Raw genomic sequence first — 14,560 nt, 5'->3', positions numbered from 1 at the left:
CAGGGCTGTCTTTCCACCGCGTCTGCACGCGTTGTTGCATGGGACAGCCGATTTTAGAAGCCATCAGCCGGCTCCTGCTCGTGATGCGAGAGCTCGGAGATTTGCTCATATCCAGTCCATCTGGCGGGAGTTCGGTGCGACGAGTGGAACGCGCCCACCGCCTCGCGCCTTTGATCAGTCTACAGGTCCTCTGCGTGACGGGCACCGAGACATACGGCGGATGCATAGTCTCCATCGTGGCTGATGCTGATGAGGGCCTCGTAGTCTTCATTGGTGCCCCTTATGATAGCCGCTGGTGCCCCCTTCCGGTCTGCGTGCGTCGATGCCTGGTGCGATATGGTGATACCATGCCAGGTGAGGTTCTTTTGCGGGTGGGCTTTGATGACGGCCTCCTTTGCAGCGAACCTGGTGATCCCAATCTCAGTCAGTTAGCCACCTGGCCACAAGTATAGCGGATATTGTGCCAAGTGTCAAGTGTTGCCCACTTGAGATGGGTCGAGCATACCTTCCAGCCATAAAAGTAGCTGCGAGTTGGAGTTCATCGAGGTTTGGTGCGGCTGTTGACGGGCTGTGATCCTCCACACCGGCCGCCGCCGCAGCGGTGGTGTGGTGTTCTCCCATCGCACAACTGGTCTTGGCTGCCCGGCTCAGGCTGGGCGAGTGCCCTTTGTTAAGGATGCATTGTATTTTCGGGTGACTTCTCTCTTCATCATTAAGGATCCTCTGAACGAACCGCGACGCCCTGGGAGACTCCAAGATCCTGCGGATGCGAGTTATGTGACAGATGTCGGCGCCGAGGTTCAGGGCCAAGGGGAAGCTCCTCAGTACCCTCTGTCCTGACATTTGGATATGCGCACCGAGCCTCGTTTCGGGGTTGCACGGGCTATCATAAGAAGAGGTGGGATCCTTGCACCGGACGACAGCGTCAAGTGAGATGAATGGCGATGTCTCGATTATGTAAGCACGGCCATGCTGGAAACACGATTTGATGCTCGGCGTCACTTAGTTACACATGTGGGCAGGAAAAGTTCCAATATTGCAACTTTGCTTCATCTCTCCTCCTGTCATTGCAATGTTTCATCACGCAATATGTTGCAAGTTTTCAGCACCATCGTTCGTTCTTTCCCAGACTATGCAAACAAGCATCGAAAGGATCGCAGCTGGACATGCTTTTTTCCACACCAAGAAAGGTCAATTACCAACTCCCAAACACTCTGTTCTCACGGCGAGCTTTTCATTTGCACGCCCGGCCGCCCATGAGCATAGATACTCCATGTAAGATACTGTAATAACCAGAGACACATCATCCAGACGTGCCCGTTCCGCCAACATTTGACTCCCGGGGGGATAGCTCCTTTCTGTGGCCCCGCCGTAGCGAACGTGAGCCTCTGATCCGACTGCCACAAGATCGATGCGGCTTAAGCTGCCTGGTTGTTGTCATCTGCTAGGAGGGGTGCGCGCTCAGCATCTGCTGTCACCGTCTTGTCCTTGCCGAGGCGGAGCTCACGGCCCGTCCATGCGGCAATGCCGACGACTGTAGACAAGCTGAACAACACAGCCATTATGACAAATGCGAAGATCCACTGGAGCGCGATGAACTGGCGCTGGAATTGGGCCACGCCCAAGGCTGCTGACAGGACGCTGAGCCAGAAGCCCATCGTGTAGTCCTGATCACAAGTCAGCCTGTAAACGCGACCGAACAACACCCTGCCACAAGACTTACCTTGTAGATTGCAATGAAGAACAGTCCGTAGACGAGAATAGACCAGACAAAGAGGTTGGCGAAAATCCTCGCCACCAGGCTGCCCTCGTTGGGGACCATAATGGCGCCGTTCCAGTCTGTCCAGGTGTTGGGTTAGAAAATCCGCTGCGGAGCGTGCAAGTGTTGATAAGAAACCACTTACAGATGGCCACGAAGGTCCAGGCCAGCGGCCCAGACACAACAGGAGTGTGGATGAAACGGGGGTAAGAATGGTGGCGGAAGGCCAGCGAGCTCAAGTTGAAGAAGTTGATGATCAGGATGAGCTCAGCCCAGACGAAGTGGCTGCGAACGAAGAGCATGACGAAGGCGAAGTGCAGCAGGTTGTTGGCGATGAAGTGGGAACCGACAGCACAGGCCGGGTTGGACTTCTCGAGGTCGGTCGAAAATAGGTGCACGATATAGCCGACCTGGGAGATGAACAGGATGATGCTGGTATCTCGGATTAGGCGCCTGTGGCTCTCCAAGAGCAAGAGGGGCGCATGGGCCTGGAACTCACAAGTAGACATAGACGAGCACGAAGTTGAGCGTGAAGCCAGACCAGTGCAGGTAGTTCTGGCCCTCGATGGTCCTGCCATGCTTGATGTCGTCGGCGGGAGACCGGGCGGAGTAGTACACGGAGACGATGACGGAGAGCAGCCAGGTGAGAATTGTCAGAACCTTGTAGGTGATGACGGCGGCTGGAGGGTGGGATTCCCTCTTGGCGAAGGGGTTTGCTATACGGTAGTCGGGTCAGGGACTGTCACCTCATAACAGACGTGCTGGAGATGGGAGATCATACCCTGCTTGACTCGGTCCATGGCGGCCAATGTAGGGGGAGGGTGATGTTGCTACCGGGTATGAGGCTCGACTGGTAGATGCCTTGCCCTTCCAGAGCTGGAGGAGCAGTAAGACGAGGTTGTGCAGACAGGAGTCCGGGGTGCAGTCTACGGCGAGCAGGCAGGTCTCTTATAAGACCTGGAAGCCAGAGGTGGCGGCAGGAGTGAGAGGAGCAGGCGTGGGTAGCACAGCTGTTACAGAGAGAGCTCTATGAAGGAAGGGCGTGTGACACGGGGGATGGTGTACGAGATCGGCAGCGAGGAGGAAAGAAAAGAGGTAGGCCAAGTCTTTAAGGTGACAAAGTTCGTCAGAAAGAGGGACGAGGTGTGGGTGCACTTGTTTGGGCCGGGCACTGTACGTAGCCTGGTAGCCTGGTAGCCTCCACCACAGCTACTCAGCTACCCAAGTAGGTGCCAATTATACGGGCCCCGGGAGAGGTCCAATTGAGCCGTGCTGCCGTGGTGGCTCGAAACACGCCAGCAGCTTCATCGTTGCGTCACTTGGGCGGCATGTATTGGTCGGCGTGCTAAGGTCTGCTCTAATGCCGTTACGGAGTACTGTAGTAGGCTGAGGTGCCCTGCAGGTGTGGCTCAGCAAGTACTCGGTACCCAGGTACCCAGGTAGTCTACTCGATACTACTCTGCTACTGTGACAGCTGTGGCAACTGTCACCACAGCACGGCAGCACCAACCTGAGGCTCGAGCATGACAGCGGTGGCCAAGCAGGACCTGTTTACCTGTCCTCACCGAAGCTTGTGGGCGAAACACTGTGGTATACGGGGATATATGAAAATGGTCCAACAGACTGACAGAATCATACCGAGTACCTGCCCCGCAGTTCGGTGTCGTGGCAGCAGGGCTGGTAGGCTGGGCCCACTAGAGCTCTCGACACGCGCCACAACCGCGACGATCCCTCAACGTGATCACCCAAGCTTCGCCAGGACATGCTCCCAGCCAACCAACCACCATGGCAAACGGGTGGGACCTGCGGCGGGCGGCCCTCACGGGCAATGGGGCGGGAACACCTCACAGTCCGAGCCTCCCGCCTTGCCGCCGCCTGGACATGTCTTCGCCTCCAAGGCTCAGGCCCTCAGACCCCCGCATCAATCCAGCTGGGCGGCTTCCACCGGTCCAGGATCGGTCGCACGCAGGATTGACCTGTTGGTGTGGTGCTACAGCGGTTGAGCGGCTTGATTAACACCATATCGACAAGGCTAGACTTTTCCCGGAGCATTTGGCCCTGCTCATTAGTAGCCTGTTGCCTGCGCGTACCAGCTTGTCTGCCACAAGTAGCCTTTTGGTCTCTTCACCCGGTCTGCCATGATGATGAGTACTAAAAAGTAGCTTGTCAGGAGTCTCCACCACGCGGGACCTCCCCCCCACCCCTCCACTCCAACATACGCCTCATCGCCTCATCGCCTAGTCCACAATATGTTTATTGTCCGCCCACGAGGGCAGTATATTCCGGCACACATCCTCGTAATCCTTCATCGTTTCGTCCTTCAGCGTCACCCGGGGCGTTGTCCAGAACATCGACCAGTTCGACTCGGGCAGCTTCATCGTGCCCCGTGACCGCTCAAAGTACCACTTGTTGACCGGGTTGTTCTTTCTGCTCCTCCAGCACACGCCCTCTGGGAAGCAGTCTCTCACCATGGCATTGAAGACGATGTCCGCCACGCCCCCGGCCCCCTGGCTCTTCTTGAGCACCGCAAATTTGTCCAGGTACGGAACCATCCGCCCACTCATGTACGCCGTCTCCTCATCCATGCCGAACGGTCTCTCCCACGTCAGGATCGCCCCTCCCTCGTACTCTCCGGCGATGATGATACCTGCAAGGCTCTTTTCCACCCGGTTCAGGTAGTGTTGCACGTCCAGTTTCCTGTTGAACGAGTCTTCTATCAAGTGGACCAGCCGCGGCATGTCGATGCAGGAATCGGTCAGTTTGAGCCCTGGGCCCCCAGGCTTTGGAGGCACCCACCCTATTGCGGACGGATCTGGGTAAACCGTAACGGGCATGCCTCTCTTAGCCAGAGTTGTAGATGACATGACCGGGCTGCTTTCTGCGTCTGCGTTCCGTGTGATTGGTTTAATCCGGCCGAGGGGCAGTGATGATGAATGAGTCGGACGATCTGTTAGGAGGTTATGTATCAAGGGGTTGTGACTCTTCCTCGTTCCGACTGTGCCGACAAATCCCATCACGCCTCCTTCATAGGCATCTTCGCTCCGTGAGTGCAGATTTGCTGCTTCTCTAGGCGTCGTGATCAACGCCGATGAAGTTGAAGGCAGAATTGCAAGCGTGTTCTTGGCCAGGTCGAGATTTCGCATGTGTGCTCGCACAGACGAGCCACCAGCCTCGGGCCCTTGCGAGGCTGAGTTCAGGGACTGTAGGTGTGTCTTCGCAGTCTCGATCTCGTCCGACAGGTTGAGAAACACATGGGCATTATTCCACCGGTTCTTGGCGGGAATGCCGCCAACAGGATCCAGGATGATTACTCGGTCGACATATGCCTTCTTGTCCGGCAACGTCAGGCCTTCCTCGTACCCTCCTCCAGGCTGGGATGGCTTGGCTAATTGCAGCCCCGACAGGTAGCGTGTGAGGGACAAGACCGCCTCGTCGGGGTCAATAGGTTGAGAGTTCCCGCCATACTGGTGCACGATCGGGGGGACGATAACGGCCGATCCTTTGTTGAGAGCCGACAAGATGGAGCCACCCTCCTCGACGATGGTGTTGGATGTCAGTGGCGAGGCTTGGCTCTCAGGAAACGCATGTTGAGTAGACAGGGGAAAGTCTGTCATGACTGTTGTCCAGGGCTCTCCATATTCATCAATGGCCCCAGCCAGCCTGTAGGCCTGCTGGTTCAGGCTTCTGGACCAGTACTTGTCGTCTGGGCCCAGCTCGCAGTCGAGGACGATCACACTCACGAGGCCGAGCACACGGAGCTGCGCGAGCGTCTTGGCCACGCCTTTCAGTGTGGCTTCGTCGGCCTCCTGGGGCAGCCTGAACTTGATGAGAGCGGCATGAGGTACGGGGTCCACAGGAGCTCGCTTTGTCGTGACTGATCCCTGGAGAAACCTCGGTGTCTCGCTGATGGCCCTGGCGCCGTTCCTGAGCGGATCGACGGTGATGGCTCCCACGGGCACCTTTGCCACCGTGGGAGCGAATGTTTGAAGATACTGCTTCGCGTCTCTCTTCGTGGCTGATGAAGACTCTAGCACAGAGACGTACAGGTCCTGGACGGGTGTAAGCTTGAGAGTTTGGGGTTTAGGTCGTATGTGATGCTGCGCACCCTGTCCTGGGACCTCTTCTCCCTTGCCTTTCTAGGAATAGATGCATAGTGTTCCTTGAGGATGTCCTTGGAGAACTGGTCCTTTGGGGTTTCCACGCGGAAGCTATGCGTGACTGCTGCGGCCGAGCTCTTGGAACTGCTAGATTTCGTCCTCTTGGAAATCTGTGGTCTGTTTCAGCAAATGGCTTTCAGGAGCGATTTCGGTGAGTCAACAGGGCCGAGGTCCCAACTCTTACCTCTGCGAGCACTGTCGCCCTCTTCTTCCATGCTGGGGTACGAAGTATCATGATTTGGAGCACATGTCTGAGAACATGAGCCGACTGAAGAAGTCACAAGATGTTGGAGAAGAAAGTGAGCGATAATTTTCCTTTCTGGTCAAGGTCCGGCGATCGGTGTAAGTGCACTCAGGCGCGGTCTTTGGAGCCAATATCCCAAGATAAGAAAATTGATAACAACCCTTGGCACAACCCCTGAGTCCCCAGGCAGGGGAGAGGGTCGCTGTTCTGGAGCATACTTAGTACCTAATAAGTATTTACCTAGGTACTGAGGTACTTACTAAGTGCCCACGCCTGGTCTACACTGCAACTCTTAGACGGCATTTGGAATATTGCATCAGAGTTGCGCCTTTCCCTTTATGCTGCCACGGGAACAATAAGCAAGGGAATAGCGTATCCGGGGCACATCAGACTCGGGAAGCCCGTGGGAGCTGCCGGGTTGCCCGACTCGGCCGCGACGAGAGGTCACCTCGGAACGCGATTTAAAGACGCCTTTAATGATATTGTACGAGGTCTTTGAAGTGCTATGTAGCTTTCACAAACCCCCCACCTCACACCGAGGGGTCAGGATAATTCCGTAAATGCTTCACCCGGTGGTGCAGTTCTGGGAACCGGCCCTTCCCCGCAACAACCGAAGCGGTCGGATTTAGCATTAGGAGACTCCACGAGAATTGCCGTTGTCGTCATCCGACAGCGCCCCGTGTTAACTAGGAGCTCCATGGAATTTCACAAAGCGGCGCTTGCCTCTTTCAACACAATCCCTTCCAGCTTCTTGTGTGTGCAGGTCAGGTTCCGAAATAATCCAAAGTGCGTGAGCAGCTCCAGCTTCTACCATCACAGATTGTTTCTTGTGCGGCTTGAGCACTCGTTGGGATCGCCAACATCTAGCTCACTAACACGCCTATAAGACCCGGAAAGGACTCACATCATACCAATTCACGCAACCATGGCTCCCAATGTATTCTGGATCGGTCTAGGGAACATGGGCCGCGTGAGTGGAATTGCCCGCGTCGAGAAGATCATCACGGGCCTGCTGACCTCACTCTAGGGCATGGCCAAAAACATCGCCGAGAAAGGCCAACTTGGCGGGCCCCTTGCCATATACAACCGATCGAAGCAGCGAGCAGTAGATCTGAGCGCGAGCCTGCCCGCAGGCAAGTCGGAGGTGGCAGAATCCATCGAGGCTGGTGTTGCAAAGAGCGATGTGATCTTCATCTGCGTTGCCAACGATGCAGCTGTCACTGACACGGTGGACGCTGTCGTCAAGGCCGACATCAAGGGCAAGGTGGTTGTAGACTGCTCGACAATCCACCCGGACACGACCGAGGCGGTCGCCAAGACGATCACCTCCAAGGGTGCCGACTTTGTGGCATGCCCCGTCTTCGGCGCACCGCCAATGGCCGAGGCCGGTGCTCTTGTGCCCGTCCCGGCCGGGCCCAAGTCTGCCGTTGACAGGATCAAGCCCTACCTCGAGGGTGTCACCTCGCGGGCCATAATCGACATGAGCGGGGAGCCTTACAGCAAAGCCTCACAGCTCAAGCTTCTGGGAAACACGTTCATCCTCAACATGGTCGAGCAAGTCGCCGAGGGCCACGTGCTAGCTGAGAAGAGCGGGCTGGGGACACAGTACTCGCACAAGTTCATCGAGCTGATGATGCCCGGCGTGTATCCCCCTTACTCGAACAGGATGTTGACCGGTGACTACTGGAAGAGGAAGGAGCCTCTGTTCCACGCTGACCTCGCCAGGAAAGATGCTGGGCATGCGTTGAAGATTGCAAGGGACTCGGGGGTCAAGCTGAGGAATCTCGAGGTGGCCGATGCGCATCTCAGCATGATCCAGGAGCACACAGATAATGGTGATATTGCGGGTATCTACGGCGCTGTGAGGCAGGAGAACGGGCTGAAGTTTGAGAACGACGCATAGATGTTGGCAAACCCGATGGGTATGTTATTCATGTATACAGCTTAGGGGTATGTAGAACGACGGCGAACAGGGTTGAGCAATGTGTGATTCCTTACCTTGGCCACACATCGCCTCTTAAGTTGATTATGGCATTGTATATGGGACGTTTCTTCAGCTGATCAACTCAGGATTGGACGGTGTGGCCTTGGGATTCGGGTTACGTAAGCGGAGCTCCGACCCGGTCGGCCAAGCGAGCAGCAAGCAGGTGAGCATCATCACCGTTCCAAACCGTCACAATCGAGCGAGCTCCCCATCATCCCCACGCGCCAAATCGCCAGTCCCTTCAAAATGGCTAACGGGTAAGCTCGAACTCATCTCCGTGCATGGACATGTACTATGCAACGTCTGAGGGCTGCATGCGCTGACGCTCCCTCCTCCAGGTGGAGCATCTTCATCGGCCTGTTCATCATCGCCGCCATGTGCGTAGGCGCATGGTTCCTGTCCCCCAAGGGCGAGAACCAAGTGTGAGTAATCTCCCGCCTCCCCTAGCACTCGGTCTCCTTGACCAAAGGTGTGTTGGCTGCGTGCCGTGCTGACGACTTGTGCCGGCATACAGGCTCTGGCGGTCATCCCTCATCCTCGCATTCGTCTGCTGCTATCTGATGTGGGCACTCACCTTCCTGGCCCAACTACACCCCTTGATCGAGCCGAAGCGATCCGACCTGAGAGAGAAGTTTGTGCACGAGTAAAGACGAGTCCGCTCAGTAGACTGGAGGGAGGGGGGGGGGCCGAGGACGGAAGAGTTGGAGATACAGGGAGCTGTACAAATAACTGTTCATCTTTCATCACATTGCCGGCGTTGGGGGAATAATAGGATCCATACTACCAAGCTTCCGGCGGTGCGGTTGACTGTGATTATTCGGTGCGGTGGTGAGAACCGGCGGAGGTTCCGCAGCAGGACAGGGACAGCAAGGCACAGGCCGCGGGCTGAGAGTAAGTCCCAGGGATAGTGTGCAAGCCCTAGTACCGAACGAACGGCCGGTGGGTTCATGCCGGGGAAACCAAAGGATTAGATTGCTATATGCGCTTCTATATGGCCAGCTGGCCGACCCAGTCCCTCACGTAAACAATCAAGGCCCAGAGCGCTTTGCCCTCCTCCGCCACGCTGCCTTCGCCCTGCGAGTCCACGCCGTCCAGCCCCGCTGCCCACAGTATGGTCCTGCCGACGAGCCAGCGGCTCAGAGCCCCGGTCGTAGCCAGCAGTGCCGCAACCCCGTAGCCGCAATCCAGCAGTATCTTGAGGGCCTCCACGTTGTTGGCCACCACGGCCCAGCCCAGCGATCTCGCGGCGGCGGGGACGTCGTACTCCCATATGACCATCAGGATAGGGAACAGCTTTGTGCTGCTGGAGACGAGCAGGGCGGTTGATACCGAGTTGGGCCGCGAGTAGCGTGGGAGGAAGCCAAGAAGCCCCAGGGGCGAGAAGGGCGACGAGGTGAGGAAGCGGATGGACAGGTGGAAGGCGAGGGTCGAGAGTGTGCACAGTATTACTGGGTAGGAAGCGGTTAGACAGTGGCTCATGAGAGGCAGCATCTGCAAGGAGGAGGCCTACAAAAGAACATGTACTGGAAGACGATGGGCTGCTGGGCGAGGCGGCCAAAGCTGCTGTCGGCGAGGGGGTCGTTGCCGTCGGGCACGGACTGCTTCTCGATGCGGGCCCAGGTCAGGTAGACGTCAAAGAGCAGCAGGAGGATGCCGAGGCGGATGATGGAGGGGTCGAACTGGTCGTGGTCGCGCATGAGGGTGTTGTGCAGCAGGTGGCGGTAGACCTGGGGCTTGATGAGCACCAGGTCGATGAAGAGCACAATGTAGTCATGCTCGACGTACTTGTCGCAGAAGCGCCCGCAGTTCCGGCACACCGTCAGCCGGATGTTGTGCCCGCTCGACTTGTCGCCCGCGCCAGAGTACTTTGTCCATAGCGTCTTGACCGGGTGGCGGCATTCTATGCAGATCGGCATCGCGGTCGCGGTCGCTGTCGCGGTCGCTGTCGCTGTCGCTGTCGCTGTCGCAAGCTTGCGGTCGTCGCGAGTGGCGAGTCGCTCAGGTCATGTCAGACGGTTCAAGGGGTGATCGACATATCCGAGAGGGGCTGTCGACCATACCATGGACAGTGGCTTTGGCTTTGTCGCAAAGCAGAGCAAACAGCATGGCGCGTTCAAGGTTCAGGTTCAGGTTCAGGCAGGTTCAGGTTCAGGGACGAGTCCGGTTCGGTCAGGCTTGGAGCCAATCAGCCCCGGGGTAAGCTAGCTGCAAGCTCACTCAATCACTCACTCAATCACTCACTCACTCACTCACTCACTCATTTTGCATTTGTCAAGGAGCCCTCCCTCCCGCTGGGCACGATGGGAGTAGCCGACAAGCAACAATCTGCAGATCACGCATGGTCTCACATTCAAGAGGCGGTCCTCGTCGTCGTCATCCAAGTGGAATATGTGCAATTTCTCAACGCAGACGCAGCCGCAGCCACAGCCACAAGCACAAGACGCGGCATGGTTCGGCGACATCGAGCCCCGGCTCGCTGCTGAGACACCACAACACCCGGCCTGCACAGAAGCTCTCGTCCTGGCCCAGTCCCTGCCCGTGTCCGTCTTCAACCACAGCTATCGCGTCTTCATCTATGCGCGCCGTGCCCTCTCCCGGCCTGCCGGTCCCGCCGCCGCCTTCACTGCACCTCCAGTCGCGCCCCACGTCCTCTTCGTGGCGTGCATCCTCCACGATATCGGCATAGCAGACGCTTACAGGGCCGACCCGGAACGTTTCGAGGTAGCTGGCGCCAACGTGGCCGCCTCGCTTCTCAGGAGACACGGCGTGGACGTCACCTCGGTCCGCGAGGCCTGGCTGGCGATCGCCATGCACACCAGCCCGCACGTGGCCGAGGGCGCGGGTGGGCTCGCCAACGCCCTGAGACTCGGCGTCAGGGCCGACTTTGGCACCTACGACCATCTCGGGCCGAGCGTCTTCGGCGGCGAGGGCTGCCTGCCACGCCTGGGCGTCGAGAAGGAACTCGGCGACGCGGTGGTGGAGCAGGCATTGGCATTCCCCTCCAAGGCGCCGGGGGGCTCATGGCCACGAGACTTGACCCGGGCAAAGGAGGCAGAGCCGGAGTGCGATGGGATCAACAAGGCTTTCTAATACTTACCTAGGTACTCACACTCACACCAGTAGAGTCCTACTCAGGGCACCGACGTCGTCATGATCTCATCCGCCATGCGAGTGCCTGGCCCCTGTTCCAGCTTGTCGTGCTTGAGCAGTTGATATGTATGAGCTCGAGGTGGTATAGGAGTCCATGTCTTTGTCCAGTGTGAGGGAGAAACCTGAACAGCCAGGTGCGAGCTCACTCATGCAACGACCAAGTAATAATGCACAGAAGGTCATGCTTCGATAAAGCAAAACTAAGTAAAATACTATTCCTCCAGTAAAATGTCTATTTCGGTTAATTCCAACTGTTGACTGCTCAGCGCTTCGCCCCCAGGCCCGTACAACACCCTATATACAGAAAGAACCCTGAACAAAACGCCTGGATGATGCATGCGTTGTGAGGAAGCCCCCAACACCAGGAGCCCTCGTCTGTCTCGATCTAATCTGCCTTCTTGTCCTTAGCAAGCCCGGGGTCGCTTCGCTGGGGCGTGCGGCCCCTGAGCGCACTCCCGTTCCCGTCGCTCCGGCTCGACGAGCCGTTGCCCAGGTTTGGCAGGTCCGGGATGGCCTGGTCGAGCAGACCGCTTCCGATCCGGCCATCCTCGCTATTGGTGTCTTCCAGTTCGATCAGGTCTGGATCCCCATCCGCATGCTGCCGAGTACGGCTCGGCCCCAGGATCGGCGTGTTGGGTCTCTTTGCCCATGCGCCGCGCAGCCACGTCTCTATGGTCAATGCCGCCTTGTCGAGCCCGGTGCCCTGCTTGTTGGCTGCCGAGGCATCGCGGCCCTCTTCGAAGGGGCTCTCGACAATGGCAGCCGCCTCGTCGTTGGTGAAGCCAAACTTGGCAGTTTCAGATCCCATCACCGCCATGGATGGGAGCGATTCAATGTTGAGGCCCGGCAGATGCTTTTTGGTCCAAGTGTTGAAGTAGTCCTTTTCTGGGCCTGGCGCACGCACACTCCTGCTCAGTGTCCCCACGCCGCCTGGTCTCCGCATCCACGCTGGCCGGAGGTCATCATTACCGCTGCCTACCCTGCTGCGGGATGGTGTCGGTGCCGACGACGCGTACGTAGCACCAATCTGTGGCCGATTTGCGAGTAGGCTGTGACGCCGGGAAGAGATGCTACCGGGGCTTTCGACGATATCGGAGCTAAGAGTGATGCTGGGCACCTCGAACGAGCCCCGCGGTGTGCTCAAAGTCGAGGTTGTGCGCACACTCTTCTTCCTCCTTGGCGGAAAGTAGCCCATCGCCTTCCTTGAGACCCTCGCAATCTCGATTGGGTCCTTGCAATTGTCAAGCTTGACCCATCTGACGTGCGTCCAGGGCTTTTCCTCCTCCTTCGACTCCTCTACTGCATGCTCGTTCCGTGAGGCAAAGAAGTCGTCGTGGAGTGGCTGGACCGAGTCTGATCTTGATAAATCCGATGAGGTCCCTGGTGTGGTGGCAGAGGGAGTCGTAGCGAGAAGATCTACCTCTTTGGCATAGAACGAGGGGCCGTCGCATGGCCTCCCTTTCACCTCACAAGCATCTACCGGAAGTGCCAACCACTTCCGTACTTGTATGTTGTCCCGGGACCACAGCCCGTTTGCCTTCCTGAATGCATCTTCCTGGCATCGGTACCTCAGAATGATGCCCGCATAAGTGTCAGTGGGCGACGTGTGGTGTATGTAGACCAGCTGGTTCTCCACTTCCGGGTTGACGGCATCGGTTCTCGAGTCTTCATCAGAATTCCGTCTCTTGAACTTTCCTGTCACATCGAGCCCACCGTTGACCCCATCGTGGCTTTCCAACACGCTGGCTGTCTTGGCCGCCCTGAAAGCAGCTTGCCGGTCTGCCACTGCTCCCGCTGCGACATCCTCAATCCGCGGGCGAGTACCTTCAGGCGGCTCTGGCCCCCACGCACTGGGCTGCTTCCGTAGAGTTCCACTTGAGGCTCTTTGCATCGGCTTCCTGGGGTTGGCCCCCATGCTGCGTCCTTCATTGGCAGGCCCAGACCCATCACCTCCAGTCAGCAGGCTTGTGGTAAAGTCTTGAATAGATGCCCAACTGCTGGTCCATTGCCCGTCGAGCCAGCTCTTTCCAAATACAGAGTCCCCGGTGTTGGACCGGGAGGGGGCGACCTTGCTTGATGATCTAGAGGTCGGTCCTATTCGCGCTGTCGGGATGGGGCTTGCCCCCCTGCTAGACGATGGACTTGCGGAAGTCCTGAGTAGGGATGTGGATCTGGAGGAGCTGTCCGCTCCTGTCCCTAGCCGACGATTCCGGGGGCGCGCGTCGGCATCGTGAGCAGGAGCAGAGAGTCGGGCGGAGGACGACATCACGACGAGGCCTACGACCTCGGCGCGGTGCAGTCGCCGGGGTGAATGGCAACCATCAGTTCAGGGACGGCAGGGACGGCAGGGACGGCAGGGACGAGGATAAGGACGATTGCGACTTGAGGGTGTCTGAGTGGGTGAGAAAGGTAATGAATTAAGGTCGCGGGTCGGAGCGGCGGTAGCTGAGTCTAGGTCGGCGGCAGGATGGTGGATGGTGGTGTTGGGGGCTGTCGAGCCAAGGGATCGAGGGGTGTTCGTGGGTGCCGTGCAGCGAGCGACCTGGCGACACGGGTTCTGGGGGCGAGAAAGACTAGCTAGGCTAGTGTCGCGATAGCGGGATCAGTAGCGAGTGTACGGAGTAGCTGGAGTGCCGTCAAGGACCCAGGATGCCCAGGGAGAGGCGTCGTCGCTCGTTTCAATTGCGTGGATGTTGGGAGGGAGATTGATACTAGGGAGTTGGAATTGAAGGATACGTACTTCATACCTGTCCTGCCTACCTATACTCCAAAAATACTACCCCCCAGAGCCGGCTACAGGCGAGCCGTCACCTTGTCAGGCAGGCCTGCAGGCCTGTTTGGAATGTAGGTGGGTGGGTACATTGTGGCCGTTCTAACCTCCCTACCTCCTTACGCTCGGCCAGCCGGCCCACGGCCCCCCTCTGTGCTGGCGATTGCATGCCAGGAGTAAGACCCGCGATCACGCCGTTCAATCTGGAGCGACGATGCTGCGACTCAACTATCAACTGTCATAGGCCATGGGTATGGCTATGACAACGTTGCGGGAGAGTTGTACCTATTCCCATGGCTTACGAGTCACAGCGGCGGCCACGACTCGGTGGCAGCAGGCGGTACGCAGCCAGGTAAAATACGTGTGTCCCGAGAACATCTCCTGTGATCAGGCGCCGTATCACTTGTCACTGCCAAGCTCGTCATGTTGAAGCTTGTGGGACACTTTGAAAGCCCCTTATTTTGGTGGAAGACGAACCCCCACAGGACGAGTCTGA

General features: G+C 57.7%; 8 protein-coding genes across 8 annotated transcripts; 3 read left to right on the top strand and 5 right to left on the bottom strand.

The window, feature by feature from the left end:
- Positions 1-179: 179 nt before the first annotated feature.
- KVR01_002172 (uncharacterized protein) lies at positions 180-843 on the bottom strand (the record flags this gene model as incomplete). The annotated part of the gene is made up of 2 exons (XM_044785955.1): positions 180-405; positions 506-843. 2 exons carry the CDS (start codon positions 841-843, stop codon positions 180-182), a joined length of 564 nt encoding a protein of 187 aa, XP_044647187.1.
- An 87-nt stretch (positions 844-930) lies between these two features.
- Positions 931-3,054, bottom strand: KVR01_003644 (uncharacterized protein). Its single transcript, XM_044789913.1, has 5 exons — positions 2,541-3,054; positions 2,259-2,475; positions 1,905-2,191; positions 1,724-1,839; positions 931-1,667 (listed from the first exon to the last, which is right to left on the bottom strand). The coding sequence occupies exons 1-5, from the start codon at positions 2,557-2,559 to the stop codon at positions 1,419-1,421; spliced, it is 888 nt and encodes a 295-aa protein (XP_044648659.1). The 5' UTR covers positions 2,560-3,054; the 3' UTR covers positions 931-1,418.
- Positions 3,055-3,366: 312 nt separating this feature from the next.
- KVR01_003481 (acetyl-CoA:L-glutamate N-acetyltransferase) lies at positions 3,367-6,327 on the bottom strand. The gene is made up of 3 exons (XM_044782342.1): positions 6,101-6,327; positions 5,865-6,026; positions 3,367-5,808 (listed from the first exon to the last, which is right to left on the bottom strand). Exons 1-3 carry the CDS (start codon positions 6,149-6,151, stop codon positions 3,997-3,999), a joined length of 2,025 nt encoding a protein of 674 aa, XP_044648496.1. The 5' UTR covers positions 6,152-6,327; the 3' UTR covers positions 3,367-3,996.
- A 356-nt stretch (positions 6,328-6,683) lies between these two features.
- On the top strand, positions 6,684-8,163 carry KVR01_003938 (uncharacterized protein). The gene is made up of 2 exons (XM_044782309.1): positions 6,684-6,946; positions 7,188-8,163. Exon 2 carries the CDS (start codon positions 7,191-7,193, stop codon positions 8,061-8,063), a length of 873 nt encoding a protein of 290 aa, XP_044648953.1. The 5' UTR covers positions 6,684-6,946; positions 7,188-7,190; the 3' UTR covers positions 8,064-8,163.
- Positions 8,164-8,390: 227 nt separating this feature from the next.
- KVR01_002038 (H(+)-transporting V0 sector ATPase subunit e) lies at positions 8,391-8,791 on the top strand (the record flags this gene model as incomplete). The annotated part of the gene is made up of 3 exons (XM_044782454.1): positions 8,391-8,401; positions 8,483-8,566; positions 8,659-8,791. The coding sequence occupies 3 exons, from the start codon at positions 8,391-8,393 to the stop codon at positions 8,789-8,791; spliced, it is 228 nt and encodes a 75-aa protein (XP_044647053.1).
- A 340-nt stretch (positions 8,792-9,131) lies between these two features.
- On the bottom strand, positions 9,132-10,060 carry KVR01_002929 (sterol homeostasis protein ARV1; the record flags this gene model as incomplete). The annotated part of the gene is made up of 2 exons (XM_044783763.1): positions 9,132-9,592; positions 9,655-10,060. The coding sequence occupies 2 exons, from the start codon at positions 10,058-10,060 to the stop codon at positions 9,132-9,134; spliced, it is 867 nt and encodes a 288-aa protein (XP_044647944.1).
- A 145-nt stretch (positions 10,061-10,205) lies between these two features.
- On the top strand, positions 10,206-11,234 carry KVR01_003620 (uncharacterized protein; the record flags this gene model as incomplete). The annotated part of the gene is made up of 2 exons (XM_044786933.1): positions 10,206-10,340; positions 10,476-11,234. The coding sequence occupies 2 exons, from the start codon at positions 10,206-10,208 to the stop codon at positions 11,232-11,234; spliced, it is 894 nt and encodes a 297-aa protein (XP_044648635.1).
- Positions 11,235-11,679: 445 nt separating this feature from the next.
- KVR01_002747 (uncharacterized protein) lies at positions 11,680-13,560 on the bottom strand (the record flags this gene model as incomplete). Its single annotated transcript, XM_044792292.1, has 1 exon — positions 11,680-13,560. The coding sequence occupies one exon, from the start codon at positions 13,558-13,560 to the stop codon at positions 11,680-11,682; it is 1,881 nt and encodes a 626-aa protein (XP_044647762.1).
- Positions 13,561-14,560: the final 1,000 nt, after the last annotated feature.

The sequence above is a fragment of the Diaporthe batatas genome, assembly GCF_019321695.1.
Source record: "Diaporthe batatas strain CRI 302-4 chromosome Unknown Contig00003, whole genome shotgun sequence".
Classification (NCBI taxonomy): Eukaryota; Fungi; Ascomycota; class Sordariomycetes; order Diaporthales; family Diaporthaceae; genus Diaporthe; species Diaporthe batatas.
The sequence above is the reverse complement of the archived record's forward strand: the minus strand, read 5'-3'. Positions and strand labels throughout refer to the sequence as shown.